This window comes from Pelodiscus sinensis, chromosome 28 (assembly GCF_049634645.1).
Source record: "Pelodiscus sinensis isolate JC-2024 chromosome 28, ASM4963464v1, whole genome shotgun sequence".
Taxonomy (NCBI): Eukaryota; Metazoa; Chordata; order Testudines; family Trionychidae; genus Pelodiscus; species Pelodiscus sinensis.
Window position 1 is genome coordinate 11,245,659 of NC_134738.1, and position 20,909 is coordinate 11,266,567.

The window sequence follows — 20,909 nt, forward strand, 5'->3', positions numbered from 1 at the left end:
CAGTCCTCTGCCCTCATGGCAGGACCAAATACTGTCTAGACCATCCCTGATAGACATTTATCTAACCTACTCTTAAATATCTCTACAGATGGAGATTCCACAACCTCCCTAGGCAATTTATTCCAGTGTTTGACCACCCTGACAGTTAGGAACTTTCTCCTAACGTCCAACCTAAACCTCCCTTGCTGCAGTTTAAGCCCATTGCTTCTTGTTCTATCCCCAGAGGCCAAGATGAACAAGTTTTCTCCCTCCTCATGACACCCTTTTAGATATCTGAAAACTGCTATCATGTCCCCCCTCAATCTTCTCTCTTCTAAACTAAACAAACCTAATTCCTTCAGCCTTCTCTCATAGGTCATGTTCTCTAGACCATTTAATCATTCAAACAATGATTGTCTTCAGCTGGTTTCATAGATGCTCCCCATCACAAAATACCTGGAAACAAGGAACTTACAAGTAGTGGAGAAAAATAGCTAGGCCCAGCCAGAAAAAAGATCAACTTTGGCCTGAAGGACTTTACCTGGAATAGGGGTTTGGGTGAGACATAACTTCTCTACACTAGGGGAGATGTTGGAATTAAGATATGCAACTTCAGTTACATTAACTGCACAGCTTACGTCAAAGTATCTTAACTTGAATTCTGGAACCGGCCATACTGCAGCAAGTCAAAGGGAGTAACCTCATAGAAGCAGGACTCGACAAAGAGCCCTCTGTTTGAATTAGTGTGTCTTTACTAGACCTGCTAATTCGAATCCGGGAACATCAACTGTGGCTGCTCTGATCTTAATCTATAGACATGGCTTTAGGGTACACGTCTACACTGCAACACTATTTTGAAATAACTAGCACGATTCCAAAATAACTTAGTCCACGTCTACACAGCAGGAAGTTATTTCAAAACAGTTTAAAAATACTGGCAAGCTGGAGGACTTCTTAATCTTGACTCCTGTAACCCTCAATGTACGAGGAATATGGGAAGTTGGAGGAAGAGTGCTCAATTTCGAAGTGCTGGGTAGACGCTCCCTATTTCAAAATTAGCTATTTCGAAATAAGATACGCAACTGAAGTAGCTCAATTTGCATAGCTTATTTTGAGTTAAGCCCTACAGTGTATTAGGCTCAGCTTGCGTGTTTTGTTTATTTTAGATTAGTAACTTACTTAGATCTGCCTCATCAATTGCAACCACTTAAATCCCATTTTAGTACTTAATAAAATCACTTATTATCAAACCCAGTGTAATAACTTACCTGGGCAGGGGAGGAGATGGACAGCAGCTGTGCATACCTCTCTTTTCATTGATAAAGGGGGTGAACGTTGAGCTGTATAAAACTTTTCTACGGAGTAACATGGATTTATTTGGGGGTTTGGTTCTATTTGGGGCTGTGAACCTGGATACTACTAAGTCCCTATAACTGAGCCCTCCCAGAGCTGATATCAGTGTCTGAGTTACCCTGCTGGGGGGGATGTTACCCCAACTCAATGCCTTTTTTGGGTGAGACCAAAGCCTCTGGCCCAGCAGGACAGGGTTTTGGGGCGCCCCAGAGAGCAGGAAGGCCGGCTCAGTGGCATGATCAGCACACCAGGTGTCAGTCTCAAGGGGATCTCTGTGATCCAACCAGTCACACGCTGGTCACCAGAAGTGAGTCGGATTTGAATAAAGACACCAGAGCCAAATGACTGTCATTTAATTTTTAACTTTTTTTTTTAAAGATGACTTCCCATTTACATTAAGACAGTTCTAACAAATTCATTCCTTGTTCACAAAAAAGAAATTATATTAAATAATTTCTGCCAATAAATAACATTTTCACCATTTTTCTTTAAACATAACTAAAAAAAGCAAGAAAAAAGGAGGCAGTCTCCAGGCAATGGGCATATGCTCCTTCGGCGTCGAGAACCTAAGTCATCCTCATCATACCCAACACGTGTTCTTAGGGGCTTTGCGGTCCTTTGTGTCTGAAGCAGACAAGCCTCTGAGCTGCTCCGTTACAAGAATCTAGCTAGGGAAGATTTACCCGAGTGTCGTGATGTGCCAAGAAAGGCCCTTAAAAATAGGTGTGCGGGATGGCACCACAGTAAAAGGTTCTCCCAAAACAAGGCGAATGCACCTTTGTTCCCAATGCTAAAATACCCCATTGCTGACTCCCTCCTTGTTACATGCACCTTGCTATAACATGCAAAAATAAGACAGGCTGCTAGGGACAGCCTTCTGGAGAAAGGAGTGCAGTGGCACTGCCCTTAATAGTCTGGCATTCCATGGACTGATTGTACTCCTTGGCTTTTATGTTTCTTTTTTTTGTTGTTGTTTTTTTGTTTTGTTTTTTGCAAAGTCTCATTTGTCAAGCTTTTGCTTGCTGGCAAGAGGGGATGGAAACAGAGGACAAATGGAGCTCCAGGATGAGGCCTCTTCAGACATGCATAGTTCCAAGGCAGAACCAGCGCTGGGGTTCTGGGAGATGGGATGGGGAGCTGGAAGAGGAGAAACTACTTCACGTCTCTGCTGTACTTTTGTGCTGGAAGCTAGGGGAATATTTAAGCCCCTCCCACTCTGACATGGCTTTGAAGGCCACTGTTACAGTGGAGACAGGCAGGAGGCGGAGCCCCTCTTGCACCAAGCACTGTGGTGTGGTGTGATGCTGTGCTGTGCTGGGAATGAGTTCTGCTTTCTTTCCAGAGCTGCCCAGCACACAAAGGCCTGTGCTTTGAGGTATCTCCCCTTCTCCTTCCTTGGTTACAAAGAACAAAAGGGGACTGCGAGGGTTAAATGCTTAGTGCTGAAGGTTGGTTCACATACTGTGTTTACATTTTAAAAGCAAAGTCCTGGCCTCCCCCGCCTCTGACCCCAGGTGGCATCTCCACATGCCCAAGGGAAATGCAGCTGGTGATGGTACATTGCTTCCTCATCCATGCATGGTCACCACCAGTCACACACCGCTATCCATTTCCAGCACCACTCCACGCAACAGGATCTAGTTAACCTCTCAATTTAAGAGGAAAAGCCAGGACAGGGAAGGTTACAAGATGATCATCAATTAAGGGGTAATTAACACCCACTCTCCCCAATCTGTGCTGCTGCTCACCCCCTCGCCAGTTAAGAACACTGCATACTGTGCTGAAGAAACAGAGTCCCTGGCACTAACGTTCCCATAGCAACTGGAGACTGTGCTTCGCCTGACAGCATCCTGGCTGCGTGTGCTTGTGTGGGATACGGAATGCATTTCCAGCAGCTCTCAGTTTGATAGAATAAAGGAGGGGAAGACCCAATAGCTCCTGCATGGGGACGCCATGAGTCATCCAGAGAGCTCCTTCCGCCCACTAGCGACTGCTGTCAGAGCCGCTCAGCACTGCTTATTCCAACTGATTGTGACTAATGTGAGAGCAGGGCTCCTCCCTGACTGCAGACAGCCTCACTGACTGACAATTAGTGGATGATTTGGGACTCCTGTTTACCATCCAACAATTAATAAACTTAAAAACAAGTTCTCTGGCACTCACAATAGCGCTAAGTCACAAGTCAAACTGAATTTTGGAAGCCAACTGTTGCCCCCCTCCCTCCCCTTTGTGTCTCCAGATCAGTGGCGGACAGATCATTTTGGCAGGCACACAGTTCCAGTAACTATGGTTTCAAAGCACCATGCTTTGCAACCACCACTTATGCAACGCCACAACAAGCCTCCAGCTTTGGAACAGAAGCTAATCTTTTTCACTGAAGAGGATTGGCCAAGAGGCTCACCACAGAAGCTGGTAGCGTGACCTGCTCAAAAAACCTGCCTGCAGAGTCCATAGACCAGGACAGCCTTTCATGAGCAAAGGCCTTTTCTTTGCACGAAAGCCAACATCAGCAGTCCAGAGTCCGTGAGCAAAGTTTTCATTTTAACTGGGCAGACACAACTTTCAGGGGTGAGCTTCCAAAAGGCAATAAAGAGCAGATACCTTGACAGTGTCCTCTCCTCCTATCCTTTCTATGTACAGGAGAGCTCCCATCTAGACAACCGCCTCCCATTTATTTATGACCCTTAAGGAGGCACAAATGTATCTCCTTCAGGTGGTGCCTGTCACATGGCTCTTGCAGCAGAGATGCTGCTCAGAGAATCTCTCAGCCAGGTCAGAGTGTGTGTATTACCCAGCAGGAGTGCGCACCACATAACCTGCAATGTTTTAAAGGAAGATGCAATGGTTAGGAGGGATAACAAGAGGGACCCCTTGCCCCGATGGAGAAAAACAGACAAGTCTTCCAAAAACATTCACTTTCACAAAGTGACATTAGAAGTGACAATCCTGTGAGGCAGCTGCCTTCCTCTGGGACTGGAATCAAATGTCCACACCATGAAGTGAAGACAGTAACATCAAGGAGCTTCAAGAGAAAACAAAGAACAGGCTGGGTGGAGGGGCAATACCCTTCACCAAGAGGGCTGAGTTTAACCCTGCTTCTGGGTGGCACTAGGGACGTTGTACATTTGTTAAATTGGGAAGTGGCATGAAAGGGAGCCAGGGGTTAGCACTTGAGTGATGCTGCTTTAATGCAATGTAATAAGCAGGAGGGGATTCAGCTAAAATGACCAATCAGGGAAGGCAGAAAAAGAGGTGTTTTTATTTCTTAAATATCAGGTTTGGATTTTTCAAGGTCGGTTTCAAAACTGGATTCAGCTAATGTCTGCGAAAGGAAATGGACCAGACTGGGTACTTTGCTTATTTAGATTCCAACGCTTGACAATGGAGAGGCCATTCTTTTCACATCCCCATGAGCGTATTTACAGCAGAAACCCACCGTCCTCTAAAGAGATCTCCTTTCCCCCAACTCACTGAGAGATCCTAGACAAAGACTTCTAGAATCTCTAGCTCAGCTCCACTGAGGTCTCCAAGCTACTTTCCTTCTCTGTTATCCTCCTCAGTACACCTGAAGGACACAGAGGTTTCCAAAAATGTACGTGTTTCACCAAACTCTGCTCTGACCATGCAACAGCTATTTACGGAAAGGAAGCAACGATCAGTATAGCTCACCAATCTGTCCCCACTGTCATCCATCAGCTCACCTGGTGCCACTTATCTGTGGCCAGGTCCATTACTCCCTCCTTCAAATGGAATCGCTGACATTCCCTGGCTGGTTCGTCGTCTTTTATAGAGCAGATATATACCTCTGCTGGCCACGAGGTTCTTAATGGTCTAATCCCTTAAACCTAGTGCGTGGGTGGGTGGGGGTGGTGTGTGTGTGGGGGGCGTATTCTGGTTGCTACTGTGGCAATACCAACACCAGGGGCCTGTCAAGACACAGTTAGTGCACAGCAAGCTGTAAATCCTAGTGCACTAACTGGCTATATACACCTTGCTATCATGCACTAAATGTTACCTAGCGTGCACTGATCTACTTCTGTTTCAGTGCACAGTTAAATCAAAATGCATGGTGTTCCGTAAAGAACTCTTAGATGCACTTCGAGTGTAGGCTGTACTGATGGAACAGTGCAAATGGCTTGCTTCATGCACAGTCTAAAAACCTGAAGTTGTAGAAAGAATAGAAAAGCTCTCCCACACCCACCTTCCAGGTCATTCGGAGAGGTTTTGTGTTCTATTGGAATCCTCAAGACAAATGTGCGAGTATTGGAAAATTCACACCCTTGTCCCCAAGAGATAATCCAAGATCCCAGCTGGAATCTGAACTATCCAATTTATCACTACCTAGGATGAAGTCTTCCCAAAAAGAGATGGATGGGTCTGAGCCACTCACACCAAGCAGCACACCACCTTCCACAAACCAATTGTGAAAGCTGCCGACGCAGCTAGGCAATAAAAGCTAAAGAAAACAACAGCGAACTCGGGGAAGACAGTTGTGAAAACGTGTTTTAAAATTAAAGATGCTGCTTTCGAAAGCAGAGGCTACTGGAAACCTGTACCCAAGTCAAAGATCAAAAGGTGCCTGGGACTCTGGGTGAGTTTTGTTTTTAATCCTCAGAGGTCCCCCTGCTGTGGGGGAGAGACCAGCTGTACAGCACAACATTTTCATATATGCACTAGCAATTAGATTGGTTTCTAAATTAAAAAAGATGGACTTTTTATATACTGAACATAAATTAAAAAAATTACAAAATGGTCACCCTTCTTACAGAATGGATGCAAACTGGATTATGAACGTGCCTCCAGGTTAAGTTTATTTCTTTCCCATCCCTATCCCACCCCAATAATAAATAAATAAAATTCATTAAGTTTTGGATCCTTTAGTGGTGCAGATTGGGCATTAGAACCATTACTAAGCTTTCTTCCCTGTGCCGTTCTTTTCCGCAGAGTTTGTTGAGGTTACCAAGTTCACCGGCCCGTCTGGGTGCACTGAATCTTTGCGCGGCGGCATGCGTTCGTTAATGCGGTCCAACCCTCTGGCTTCTTCGAAGCTGCGAATCTTGTGCTGTGGTGAAAATCCACGGATGGCTAGAGCAAGGAGGGCAAAGAAGAAAGTCAGTCTGCCCAATAGCATCTGGAAGAAGAGCCTATCAGCACACACAATACTACAGAACCGAGACTCGTGGCTACAAAGCACATGTCTGGTTAAGTAAAAGTAAGCAAAAGATCTGTGTAGAATTTGTCATCTCCTGAACGGCAAAGTGACACTGGTGACATGCAGAGTTTCATTAAATCAATTTCTAGGGCCCAGTTCAATTGACTCAGCAGCACCAACAGTTTATCTGTGCAATTTTCATCCATGATTTCCCTTGCAATACTGTTTAGCGGGAGCAACTAATAGGCCAGACATGTGCCCTGTATTCTGAAGAGTTAATGCAGTGAAACAGCAGCACACTGTCAAAGCTGAAAAACATAATACTAAAAAAAGTGAGGACAAATCAGCAAAGGGTGTTTTACTTCAACACACAAAAACCACGCACTACTACACCACAAACAGGAGAAAGAGCTAATCCTTGGATCAGAAAAGAAGCATTTTGTCTTGCATGACCAGGAGCTAAACACACAGGACAGAGACCCACTGCAGATGCGTAAGCCTTTGTTTCTACTCAACCTTGCAGTAATTTAAGTTCCTTGCAGGGATCGCCCTACACAATGCATTTAGCTGGTTTGTTTTAAAATAGATTTAAGTAAAAGATTTTGCTCCAAGTGTTTTTAAAGATTAAATTCTTTCAGATATTAGTATCTCCATAGAGTGTGGGTTCACCCAATACAAATGCACTGAAACTGCAAAAGAGAATACAAGTTTCCAGAGCAGTAAATTCATGTATGTGGTATTACTATCTTAACTGCAGAGAGGGTACTGCCTCGCCACACTGAAGGGAAGGCAAAGGTTGGGATCAGATCTTAAGGAACAGCAATCAAGTATTTCCTGTATAATTCTGGCCAACTGCTCTTGCAGCCTTCAGAAACACACTGTGAAGGACCTGACTGAGGAATAAGCCATCAAGTGATGAAGTTACAGGAATCACCACTAGGATCTTGAGGAGACACCAGAATTCTCAATCTGCTAAAAGAGCCCAGTCTGTTGAAATTAAACATCCCAGCTCATCTCTGTGACACCAAGGCTGAGACAGAGCTGAAGTAACCGCATATTGTATAATTTTTCCAGAAGGGGCCAATCCTCCCCGATTTCTGGTGATGCAAGAGTAAAACGCTTTCATACTGCTGATAAAGCTCCTTAAAATTAGCAGACAGACATGATTGAGTCTCTCGCAGGAACCAGCCATACCTTCCCGTGCCTCTACCGCTTCTACTGTGGCTGTAATACAGGAGGAACAGTGGCATGCAAAAATGAAGACAGAAAAGAGTGAGTGAACTAACATTATTGCTGCCATTAGAGACACACAATCCTCCCGCCCCAGTAGGTAGGATCATGATGAAGATCAGCCGGCAGAGGAGGACTGACAGGAGTTAGAGATGGAAGGGCTGCAGGGGATTTCACTCAGCTGGTATCTCCAGCTGAGGATTCAAGCTGTTTGGGAGCCTCCCCTTCCTCCTAGTGGCATGAAGTTCACCATCAATGTCAAACTGCTGAGTCCAACCAAGAACCGGGCTGGCCTTTTAGCACCTCCTAGGCCAGGCACACATGACCCCATGACGGCCATGGGGCTGGCATCTCTTGGACTGAACCATGCCACTCTTCCACTGGTTTTCCAAGCAGACATTTAATGGGCACCTCGGGATGCTTTGGCAAGGAGACTACCATGGATGGATCTCATTACCGCATGGAGACTGTAGCACACAAACCTACCTGTCGCAGAAGTGCCCTTGTCCTTTAAATAAAAAACTGACTTTAACCAACAGGCCGGCATTTGGAGGGAGGGGAAAGCAAGGGGGGTTGGCTCCTTTTCTGGGAGCAGTGTGCTCAGCAGCACAGTAACCAGGCTGCTCAGCTCCCAGTGAAAAGGAGAACACAATAAAGGCAGAGATTGCAAGCCTACTTGGCTTCAACTCCTCCCACAAAAGGTTACTAAGCAACAGGACCCCTTAAGGTTTCAGCAACGTCAGGTCTCCCTCCACCCCAGCACTGCTACAATTGTCAATCTGCTTGTGATAGTAAACCCGTCAGAGCACCTGGTAGTGGGGAAACTCATTGGAGGGACCCTGATTGGAATCTACTTGCCCCTAGGCTCGAGTGCACCTGAGGCTATTAAATCCTTGTGTCACAATGCACAGGCCACGTGTTCAGGCTTCCAAACGGAGGGCGACGAATGGGTAGCATTGCGAGTTAATATTGTAGCTGAGTTGAGCATGTCTAGTCGACTCTTGTTAATTTCATGCTAGTAAAGATCTGCAGAAGGCTCAGAGAAGGGGAGCAAGCCAATGCCCAGCATCCCTGCCCTGACAACAAGGGCCCAGGGGAACGCAATACAAGAGCTCGGCGCAGCCATTAGCTGGGGCATGCAGGACTGCACAGAGGGGCTCCTGGAGTGCCAGTCAGTGCACATTCCAAACATATAGGGAGCAGGGAGGTGGCATGAAGTTAGGAGTGGAGAAGAGGGACAAGGACTGACCAGGAGAGACATGCAGGGGAGGGCATAAGCAGTAGGGTGGAGCTTAGCAGCTGAGTGGGGAGGTGCAGGCAGCAAGGGAGTTATGGATTGCCTTGAAGGGCAGAAGCTCAGACTTCATACAGAAGAGAAGTCAGACTGAAGGCAGGAGAACAGGGGAAGAGCAGCAGGAATCATCTAACTGATCTTCCATCTCTCTTACTACTGTGATCAAACCACAAAGCTTACTATGAAGCTATGCAAAACTAAATTCCTTCACTGGTAGATCTTGGAGCCTCTGACAGGGGATCCTGACTGGTTTGGCCAGGAGGCTGTCAAGTGCCTGCACTTCAGCTGCCCCTCCCCCTACTGCTGTGCATCTCCTGCCCCTTGCTTTGGAGCTGCCACCCCCAGGAGCCTCCTGCTTGCTGTGTAGGGCAGGGAAGGGAGAATAAGGTGTCCCCTAATGTCAAGGTGCCCACTCTCCCACCCTGTATCCTATCTCCACAGAGCAGGGCGGCGGCGGGGGGTTGGGTGGGGGAGGAAGAGTTTTCTGGCTGCTTTTGGGGGTGGTGCAGGGCCAGGGCAGGGGTCAGCCTGCCTTAGCCCCACCACCCAGGAGCCACCTGAGGTAAGCAGTGCCCAGATGGAGCTCACATCCTGAAACCCTACGCCAGTCATGAACCCCTTCCTACACCCCAGGTCCTGCTCTAGCCCCAAGCACCCCTGCATCCAAACACTCTCCCAGAACCTGCACCTAGAACCCGCTCTGCACCCAAACTACCTGCCCTAAGCTAATCGTAGAGCCCCTCTCACACTCCAGAGCCTATACCCAACCTGCTGCCCCTGCCTGGTGAAAGCGAGGGAGGATGGGGAAGGGATGGAGTGAGCAGGGGCGGGGCCTTGGAGAAGGGTCACAAAGGAGGCGGGGCAAGGGTATTGGGTTTGAGGTAGTTCTTGGATTGCACTTAAATTCAGAAAGCGATCTCATGCTTAAAAAGGCTGGAGACCCCTGGCCTAGAACAACAGCTATAAGTGTCCTAAGCTTGTTGGCACCTCTTCAATCTATTACATGCATCACCCTTCAAACTAGAGCTCCATCAACAATGTTACATGATAGGCCTGGCTCTAGAGTATTCTGTATCCCACGCTCGTCAGAACACACTCAAGGTGAACATCTGCCTTCTCATCTACTGACTTTCTATTCTCATGTTGGTAGCTTAATCAGAAATCAAGTTGGACAGAGCTTAAAGTAAACTTGCACATCTCTTTGAACAAAGGAAACCTAGATGCCAAATTCTTCAAACCCAATAGGATCCCAGAGCAATTCTCCTCTCACACATACATGAAATATTTAATCGAAGACACACAGTCCCAGAACAAACCTCTCTCTGAGCCATCAGGAAACCAATGCTGATAGGAAGGGAAAGCAGGCCAGTGTATGCCTGTACTCAAGGGCTGGCAGCAGGAAAGGATTAAAACACTAGATTACAGGATTCCCTCTGGGGACACGTTACAATGAGAACTCACTCCCCTGACCACCAGCCAATCTCCACTCCCTGTGGTCTGGAACACTCTGCTTGGAGGAGGTTTGAGCACTACTGCGCTCAGAATGTTAATATAATTTGATCGGTGGGAAGCCTAGGTGGGGAGTAACAAGAATACTTGCCAAAAATACACAAAGTAACAAGACTGCAGAAAAGCTACTCAAACCCAATGTACCACGTCCCTGGGACTGAACACTAAAAACAAACCTGAGAGACTTAGCTTATTGCTAAGTAAAAATACAAGTTTCTCTCTCCTAGAATGATACTATTAGGATTGGAAACAAAGGGATTTGGTTTGATAAAAACCAGACATTTACCATTCGATCCACAGACAGGGTTACAAAGCAGCAGCAGAGTAGCTGAAGCAGGAAATGCCCTGGAGCAATGTTTGAAAGGGGGGGAGGAAGGAGAAGCAAGGGGGGGGAATCTTAAGAGCTGTTATAACAATGGATGATAAACATGCTTGAAGCTTGGCGCAGTCTCAATCTTTGCTACCATTACTGACCATGAGATGACACTGGCATCTTAGAAAGGACTCCTGCAACTCCATTTGCAACAGTTTATAGCAGGGTTTCTCAACCTGTCTCCCTATGAACCCACAAAATGGCCCTCCCGGGAATCCTTTGCTCCCAATCCCACAATGCTGCAGGGGAGGAACTGTGGGAACTGGCACAATAATTTACGGAGGCCCCTGAGAGCCAGATATTCCCATGCCAGCTCTGCTTCAGCAGAACACCAGGTACAGCGAATAAAGAATCCTGACTCCTCCAAACAAGTGCTGGCGGCTCCCCCGGGGTCCCAAGCCGCAGGCTGAGAAGCACCCATGCACACGAGTCACTGGAGTGTGACACAGTGTGTATGGAGCTCACAGAAAGGGTTATTTCTCACGTACTCACCAGTCTGTAGAGTCTGCTTTCCCCCTGAGAGGACTCCCAGAGGCAGCGTACCTGTGGGAGTCAGGCCCTTGAGAGTCAGCACGCTCTCACTCTCCTCTCTGAAAAAAGGATGCAGAAAGATGAATTACTCCTACCAAGGCCAGCATTTAGGCAAGAGTGTTACAGCCAGAGGCATGCTCAATGACGTGTTCCTTCCAGAGGGGAAGGCTACCTTTGGGTAACCTGCAAGCCTACATCTGTACCATCTTGGCTGTAAACTCCTGCAGGCCAGCCAAACAGCTTACGCTGGATGTCTTTTTCCACCAGGAAATTGAATACACCCTTGTAGATGCTCTATTTGCTAGGACGGCATGCAGCCAAGCCAACAGTAAGAGAAGTACTTCCCCAATATTTCCTTGTTTACATGAAATGCATCTCTGCTCTGAAGGGATTTCCACTCCAGATCTAATTATCTCCGTCAATGAGGATGCCAGCTTCAACGGGATGGTTTTGCAGTTCCCAAACACGACTGAACACCCGCTTTGCAGAACTTCACATGGATGGGTGTAACATTCCCAAACCTAGACCACCTTTTAATATAGTTCTGCAGTCTCTCAGCTGGATTCCTGCCTGCATACTACTACATTCACTCAGACAGAGCAGCAACCCCCAGTACCCAGATCACATGTGAAGCTCAGACACAAACACTTTCAAGTTGACTTCTTACCGGAGAACTGAAAAAACACGAGCCATCTTCCCAATGGCTCTGATCTTATTCCTGATGATCTCCTTGCGGACTGTTGTGCCTCCTTTGGTAGAAAAAAAACTGTTTAAGGATTTCCTGCCCCCCTTTTAAAGCCACGGGTAATGTCGGTCTGAAGCGCCTGGCTCTAGGAAAGAGCAATCATGGATTCCAAGTTCATTGCTATATTCGTTAGAAAACAGTCTCTTAGAAGGGGGGGTAAGAGTGGGAGTGAGGCTGGTGAGACTGAAAAAATGACACAGAATAAAAGTCTAAGGAAAGAATAGCCACCAAAACGGCAGCTCCCAGTTCCTGCTTGAAGCACCAGATCTTTATTTAACAGGTCAGATCGTACTGCACAGAATGGAACACAAACGACTCAGTCACAGACAGTTTGGTACGGCAGAATACTGACACATCTGACTACTGACGAACACCTAGGAATGCTGAGCTGTGCTTGCAGAAGGGAGAGTGGTCACACAAGCATCACCTCTGGCACACGCACACAGTGAATGGCTGGCAGGAGCCTTGCATCTCTGCTTTGACCCTCACTCAAACACACAGTGAGGTAAGTGTGCACCTTTTTAACAGCACACACTGGGAGACAAGCATGGGAGGTGACTGATGATAAAATCACATGAGAAACATCTCCTCTCAGCTGAGACTCTTCAAATGGCACTATCACACACCAGACAAGAAAAAGCCAAACTGGAGATCTAACATGCACCAATGGTTCAGCCATGCACTAGGTGGCTGCATTTGGAGTTTAAATAGAAATGTGACCCCATCTCTCAGGTTCCTGGAGGAACACAGCAGGGTTAAAAAAACCACACAGCGCTCATGTTAAAACTGAAAGGGGAATGGAGAGACTGCCCAGCTATTCAAATTCAATCCAAGGAACCTGGTGGCACAGGCAGTGAGAATTAAGCTTGTAGCAAATTCTAGCTGGGTACCTTTCTGATAGCTTGAAATGTAGTGCTCTTCAGGGAGAGGAGACACCAAGAAACAAGGAGATAAAGACATAGAAGAAAAAAAATTTAATTTTCATGGGAGGGAGAGGGGAAAAAAAGCAAATGAAATGCAGAGGGAGAAGCGGGTTAAAGTCTTGACCTGTTGATAGAAGCGGCACTGTGTCATATGATACCTCTCTTACCACTTCCATGCCGCATTTATTTTATTTTCTCTCAAAACTCTTCCACTCATCAAAACGTGCATAATACTCAACCAGCATTCACAGCCTCTTTCACACATCGTCACTTCAAAATCACTAACCAGTACCAAATAACCAACTGCTATTTCTGGAGCTAGTATGAAAAGGAAGGGCAGATGGATGGGCCTAGTGCTTGAGTGTTAAAGTTTAGAACTAGCAGGGCAGAGTAGCAGCAGAAAAACTGTCTGCACCAGTAAATTGGATAATAATGTTTGAGTCAGAAAAAATATCTTGGGGATAATCCCATGCCCCGGTAATGCCAAGAAACCTTTCTTCAGAATCTGTAGTGAGGAGTTCACTGCCACAAATAAGTACTGCACCATGCACTCCATTGTCACTGGATTGCAAGGAGACAAAGTTCAGCATCTAATTCTGAAGTGCATGTCGAAGCCTTTTGAATTAGCTTTAAATCACCCCTCAAGCCCACTGTTAACAGCCCAACTTGTAATAAAAGTTGTTACCTTCCAAAGTCTCATCACCATCTGAAATCAACTCATCATCAGAGCATATGTTGAGGATGTTAACCAGCATCTCTGTGACTGCAAGAAGTAGTGACAAATAGATAGGATGATTAGAGGAGCGGGCGCTCACACTGCTGAAGGGGAGGGTATTTGAGAGGGTGAGATGTGCTGAACAAATGATATCAGCCATTTACACATCTGAAGAGGGAGCCTAGGGATATTTCATAGCTACATTCTGCAGCATCTTTCATTGCAGAGGATCCCAGGACACATTTGATTAGATACCAGAGCTCCTCTGATACATCCAGTACAATCTGAATAGTGCCCAGAATGCTACCTCACTGCATGGGAACTGGTCCAGGAATGGGGTATCCACAGTGCTCATGCCAAAGAGATTGGGTCTCAGTTAAGGTCCCTTCCCAGTCCCCCTCAATTTTCTCCACCCCACAAAAACTGCATAATACTCCATCTGTTTCAGAGAATGTCGACTCTGCTGAGATTTCAACCACTGGTTCTGCAGAGTAAACATTTGGGACCTTTAAGCTATCTACCTAAACCCTAAAGCCCTGAATTAGAATCTAGACTGGTTGGGAGAGGACAAGGCTCCTTTGTTAAGAAGTGCAAATTCTGGCAAAATCGGGTTTTTTTAGGCAGGTGTACCTTATTAAAACTGAAATCAAAGCCTCCCCCCCCTCCTAACTGTGGAGAATGACCTTTCTCTCCCCTCTTTTCTGACAGGCCACACATCCATGAGATATTTACTGCTTTCTTTGTGTACCATGCAAAATGTCAGCACAGTTGGGGGAAATCACTTAATAAGGGCTGGTTCATCAACACAAAAATATTGTGAAAACAAGGACCATTTTATTTAACTTCTTGGTAATGGCAAAGCAGACTTTTCCCCCCTCCATACATTTAAAATCTAAGGAACTGTAGCCATCAAAGTTCTACTACTGTACAACAGTATTGCCTGCATTATTGCCAATGCCATTTTACCCTGTCAAGCTGCACACGCATTTAAAACTTCCTAGATAAAATCTTATTTCATATTTATAGACATTTAAGTAACCCTCAGGGGTTTTTAATACGTACAGTGCTATGATCCGTCACTGTTTAGGCCAAACAAATCTAAATGCTGTATTTGTCTTACCCTTTTCCCCTACAAATGGTAAGGACCATGTGAAGACATCCATGAAATTTGGAAGCCAGTAGGGGTGTGGAGAACAGTTGAACTGTCTGATGTTCATGACATTGTTTTCATATTTCAGAACAGCAGCTAAAAAGAATAGAGTGAGAGAATGGGTGTATGCAGGCACTGTAAGCTCTGAGGCACAGACTGTTTCCCTCCAGGTTCATATAGCACTGAGCATGGCATCAGTGATCAAACAATGACAGCTAGCTCAATTTGTGCAGTGCCAAACCACCACTTATCTAGAATTAAGAGGCTTAAGTGGTATTTTCAGTTTATGAACTACAGGGCATGCAACCAGCAGAAGTTTTAAACATTTCACAATAGCTCATTTTCCAAATAGCTCCTCATATAAGACGACTATAAAGAAAAGTACGCTCTGTTCAAAAGCCTCAAATAGTCACCTCAAAGAAACCATGAACTAGAAACTCTTGGCTCCTTAGTCAAGGTAAGAAAGTCTCCCCCACTCCTTATTTGGTATCAGATGGGTGAAAGTTAATGAACATGGACAGAAATTGCATATTACAGTGGCAGTGTCAGTTGCCATTACCAGCATGTATGTCATTCCCAGGGGCTTATAATGTTACAGGTAAACTGTGACAACACACACACCATCATCTTAGAAGTAGGGATGTTAAATAGCAGGCAATCAGCTAATTGAATAGTCGATGGACTTTCCATCAACTCTTGATTAGTTGATCAGGCAGGAAACTGCTCCCAGCTCAGGAGCTAACCCCAGTGCGGCTCTGACTTTTAAATATATTAAAAGCTGTCAGGCTCTTAATATGTTTAAAAAGTAGAGGTGCAGCATCTGGGACCAGGCACAAGCTGGGAATAAGCTGATTCTTGGCTTGCACAAGTTCCCCGCTACATCTTTGCCTCTTTTGCCCGCCCCCCCAAGATAGTGCTAGGGGATCCAACAACAGCTCCTGCTCCCCCCTCTTGCTGCCTCTCTTTGTTAGAGACAGCAAGGGAGGAGGGGGAGAAAAGCAACTAGCTGAGTCACTACTCAACTACCTGATAAACATATGCTTATTAGGTAGTCGAATAGTCACTTACATCCCTACTTCACTTCAATAATCAGTTAAAGCCAGGTAAACCATTCTGAATCAGAGTGGGAAAGAAAGCTCTTATTTTAAGTTTGCTACTTAGTCCAGTTTAGACTGAGAAAAAAGATTTAGCTTTCAGTTTTAGAAAAAGATTTGCAGTCTGCTTCTAATTTCCCAGCAATGTTCCTTTTCCCAATGCATGTTAATATTCGTTTAAGGGCCCCTGATGACACGGTACAAGATGGCATTCCCACAGATATCAGAATCAGAGCTGAAAGCCTATTAATTACTCTTGGCCAAGTGGTTTCAGATTGCACCCTGTACAGCATACACTACAGCTCTGTCCAGAGTAAGTGACTGAAACCAACTCCTCCTCAAGACTATTCCTCTGTCCTACAGACCGGGACCTTAGGAAAGAGTTCTGCGCTCAGCATAAATTTTACCTTTGCTCATTTTCATCTTATTATTTGTATTTATAACTACCATGGACCACTCTAAACAATTACTCTGTCTTTTGTGTTTACATATGTCTACTGGTTTGGGCTGCAATGTGTCCTGTGGACCCACAGACCTGATGATGTCAATGAAACGGCACATGACTTCAGTAGCAATGCCACAACTTGCTGCCAATTTGAATGCAGCTGCCATACTAATCGCACAGCTACTCTTCATTCAGTACCATCGTCCAAAAAAGGAAAATAATGTGATGCTGAAGTATCTATGTTCAACTGACTGAAGGAAAGAAATTCAGAACCAAAGCTACTAACTCCATGGTTGATTTATCCCTTTGAGCACTGGTACTGCAACACACGGGTTAGGATGGAGCAAGTCACACAGAGCGGCCATCTTCACTGCGAGTTTACAGGCTTTTAACACTTAATGAAGCTTTTTGGGATTCAACACTAGCTTAGCCCAGGCACATACCATATTGAAGGTAAGATTTTTTTTTAAGCCTTTCATCAGCATAACTGAAATAAGACCATTGTGTCAGGAGAGAAAGCAGGTAGTACAAACTCCAGAGATCTTGAGCCGTTCCACCTCCTTCCCCAGCTGCACGTTCCCAGACACCAACCACCCCCTTAAAGCTGAGAAGCATGTGTGGGGGAGTAGAATCGTATCAGCAGGTCAGGCCAGCCTTGAAGAAGAGGGGAGCAACACAGCAGCTATCATGATGCAGTGGGCTCGCTGGCTAGCATGTTTTGGCTCACAAGCTGTGTGTGCACCTAGGGAAAGGGAAGAGGTTTCATTCAAAGAAGGATGGAGTGAGCTGGAGCTACTGCAGACAAAACAGAAGGAGGAAGTTGGGGAGGGATTTCCTAAGGATTAATAACAAAACCAGCACTGGCCTCCAAAACAACTGCAGAGATGTGGCTTCGGCAGCCTTACCCTTGTTGTTATACACATCTAGGTAATTTGGTGCAGAGAAGATTGTGATTAGCGATGGAAAGCCTGTTGTCTGGCTCTTCCTGTACATTCGGTACCTGGAAGTCAGGGCATGATGTTAGCATTCTGACCTTGCTAAGGGTAGAAAAACTGAACATTTATTCTTGCACAGTCCTACCCCTGCAGCACTTACCCGGCATCCTGGGCTTCGTGAGCTCGGATTACTGATAACAAACTATTGTTTTGCAAAAATTCACAGACGGCAGGGTAACTAAAAAGAAGAGTTTTAAATACATTAGTAGGCAGCAAAGACAAAAACCCTCCTTCCTCTGGGGAGGCAGGAAAAACTAGAACAAAGTGTTAATAGCCTCATAAGCTTTGCAATTAAGCTTTAAGTGATAGCACTGCACATACCTGTGGGTTTATTTCAGATGTGCTAGGATCTTCGAATAGGTCTACCCTGCAGCTGGGAGTGAGTCCCCCCGATAGACTTGTGCCTGCATGGCTCAAGCTAGTGTGTTAAAAATAGCAGTGTGGATGTTACTGTACCAGCAGAGGCTTGCACTAGTCGCTGAGGTTGAACTCACCTGATCCTCTGGCCTCGAGCTTACGTGGCTAGCACAAACATCAAGCCAGTGCAACAGCAACATTTCCAGTTCTATTTTTAGCATGCTAGCTTGAGCCCTGCAATCACAAGTCTGTCTACCCAGGCTGGGAGGCTCAGTCCCACTCTTCAAAGCCAATGAAAGCTGCAAACACTCAGTACCTCTCAAATAAGGCCACAGCCATGTACAGTGCCATCTTTTAAAAATTAATCACAAAGCACATTGGAAACAGTCAGTCAGTCTAGATTCCTGTGCTAAATACCAACCAGCCTGGCTACAAGGAGTCAATCAGTATCGTAAACTATCTTTTACATTTATTTTTCCTTCTGAAAGCCCCTTGATGCCTTCTGGTCCCCCTGAAAGTCTCTCCAAAAGCATCAAAACAGATACCAGGAGTCTCATTACAACCTTAGATACTTGTGATTTCATCAGCTGATGCATCCTAGAAAAGTTTGAGGGAGTCATGTACCACCCAAGATGATTTCCCATGGGGAAAAGCTACTATACAGCAAGTTCAGACAACCCAAGAACCTGGTAAATAGGGGCATTTAACACAATAATTGGATTTCACTCCATCTCTGCATTAGCTTTTAAACATTACACAGGGCAAGTTAGAAGCCCTAGATCATCTGAGCCCCACTGAATCCCTGCTTACCTGTAGAAATAAGAGCAGCCTCGAACAGTGTTGTGAGTGAAATGCTCTAACGTCTTCTCATTGCCGTAATCCTCTGATGGATCAGACCAGAGCAGGTCACACATTGGACCAAAGGCTGGAGGCTCTTTAAACCTGTCTAACTAGAAGGTGCACACAAAGTGAGGACAATTGTCGAGGTCAAGTGGCTTTGTAACCCAGGGGTACATGCCCCTATACAGAAAAGCTCTGGAGACAGGTTAGTTTGAACAAATTAGGATTAGAGCTCTGCACACTTCTTAAGCAGACTCAGCTGTGGTCTCAGTAACAGACCTGTGCTTCTTCCCTTCCCTTTTCCCAACTTCTGGGAAGCAAGGTATGAGTGACAGTCAGTCTAGCTTTCTGCCCAGCCTGCTTTTCCCCCTCCCTCCACACATTCAGAAGAGATCTTCACTGTGGAAGAACTAGCATATGCTATTTATCTGACTTTAAGCTCCTTGGTCTAATCACTACAAAATGTTGTCTACACTCAAAGCGTCTACAGAAATTCAATGCACTCAGCAGCAAGGATGCTATTAGCTAGTTAAATAATATCAGAAAAAGTAAATTCTGTGCAATAAAACACCACTGCAAATATAAAACCAGCCTAAAGACCTTTAAATTAGCTTAGTATTTTGCTGACTGAAGGTCCAACTTTGGGACAATTTGTCAGGCCCTTGCAACCAAGTAGCTCTGGCTGCTTGAGAGAATAAAGGATGAAGTGGGGGAGAGGAAGAAAAGTGTGAGAGCCATTTCCCTCAAGCACTCTAAGTAGCTTTAGCTGTGCTGCAAAAAGTACAGACCGTGGTGCTATCGGAAATAGTGGAAAAAATGGAGGAATAGCAAATGTACAAAGCATGTTTTTCAACAAACTACTTCTATACAGCAGCCACCTGTGGGCTGCAAAGACCATTAACTCATGCTCAGAATGCTCCATAATAAGGACCAAGGAGCTATAATGTCCATACAATAGAGGGGTCTTTGGTTTTTAACATATTGTCCAAAAGATCCATGCACACTGAATGGCTTAGAACTCAATTTCTTTACCTCAAAGTTAAAAAGCTGGATTGTTCCTGCTGAGATCATAGGTTCATCACCCTCCTGAGAACCCAATACTTAAATTGCTATCAACCCCCTTTTGGTAAATGGATCAAGGAAAGACCAAACTTGAACACTCCAAAATTCCTAATAAAGCAATGGCTCTCATGTCTATCAGAGATGGGTTGTGTGAGTATGCTACTAAAAATGAAACCCAGTAACACAAGTATTCAATAAAAACATCAGTGTGAGTGACAAGCAAGACTACTTACTTTCCTAATGTCATCTAGACATGTGATTTCTGGAGACAGTCCTCCATGGACACACAGGAACTGTTGATTTAGAAGGGCAGCAAGAGGAAGACAATCAAATGTATCCATACATGCATCATACACTCGCTCCGAATATTTGATTCGACCTAACGGGGAGAGCAAGCGGGAGAGAGAGAATGTGTTTATCTTTTACCCAATGTGTGTTGATCAAGTTGAATGAAGAGGTTCCAGACCATTCATGCATCCGGACTAACATGCTATAGGAACTAGCAGCAAAGGCCTTGCTGCATAGGAGCATTGTCAGAAAGATTCCAGGAAGCTATTATAGAAGGTGAAATAGAAACAGTCTACAGCAATGGTCACCTACCAGTAGATCAGGATCTACTATAGATCTTCGAGCCTGTGACAGGTGATCCTGACTGGCTTGACCAAGAGGCTGTCAAGTGCTGGCACTTCAGCTGCCCCTCCCCCTACTGCTGCCCATCCCCTGCGCTTTGCCTTGGAGCTACCCCTCTCCCTGGGGAGCCTCCTGCTTTCTGGGCTGGGCAGGGGAGGGAGAGAAAAGGTGCTGATGTCAAGGTGCCCCCTCTCCCACTCCATATCCTCTCTCCACAGAGCAGAGAGGGGGTACAACAGGACTTGGGATGGAGTTTGCTGGCTGCTTTAGGGAGTGGTCCAGGATCAGGGCAGGGCCTTAGCCCCACTGCACCACCAACCAAGACCCACCTGAGGTAAGCAGTGCCCAGCTGGAGCCCACATCCCAAACTTCCACCCCAGTCGTGAACCCCCTCCTGCACCACAAACCTCTGCCCTAGCCCCAAGCACCTCTGCATCCAAATGTCATCCCAGAGCCTGCACCTAGAACCCTCTCCTACATCCCAACTGCCTGCCCCAAGAGCAGCTCAGAGCCCCTCTCACACTCCAGATCC

The 20,909-nt window shown here is 45.8% G+C and overlaps 1 protein-coding gene across 4 annotated transcripts in view; it reads right to left on the reverse strand.

Annotated features, from left to right (window-relative positions):
* Positions 1 to 1,669: 1,669 nt before the first annotated feature.
* The window catches only part of PPP3CC (protein phosphatase 3 catalytic subunit gamma), a 288,696-nt gene continuing 269,456 nt past the window's right edge, over positions 1,670 to 20,909 (reverse strand). The window contains exons 6-16 of one of the 4 annotated variants that reach the window (XM_075910895.1): positions 19,981 to 20,126; positions 18,656 to 18,795; positions 17,589 to 17,666; positions 17,399 to 17,493; positions 14,925 to 15,050; positions 13,775 to 13,852; positions 13,057 to 13,083; positions 12,089 to 12,170; positions 11,383 to 11,480; positions 7,679 to 7,708; positions 1,670 to 6,417 (exon numbers count right to left, since the gene is read on the reverse strand). In XM_075910895.1, the coding sequence (XP_075767010.1) occupies positions 6,242 to 6,417; positions 7,679 to 7,708; positions 11,383 to 11,480; positions 12,089 to 12,170; positions 13,057 to 13,083; positions 13,775 to 13,852; positions 14,925 to 15,050; positions 17,399 to 17,493; positions 17,589 to 17,666; positions 18,656 to 18,795; positions 19,981 to 20,126 (1,076 nt within the window). In that variant the 3' untranslated portion in view covers positions 1,670 to 6,241. The remainder of the gene's footprint in view (positions 6,418 to 7,678; positions 7,709 to 11,382; positions 11,481 to 12,088; positions 12,171 to 13,056; positions 13,084 to 13,774; positions 13,853 to 14,924; positions 15,051 to 17,398; positions 17,494 to 17,588; positions 17,667 to 18,655; positions 18,796 to 19,980; positions 20,127 to 20,909) is intronic. The other 3 variants (XM_075910893.1, XM_075910892.1, XM_075910894.1) reach the window with 3 other exon arrangements.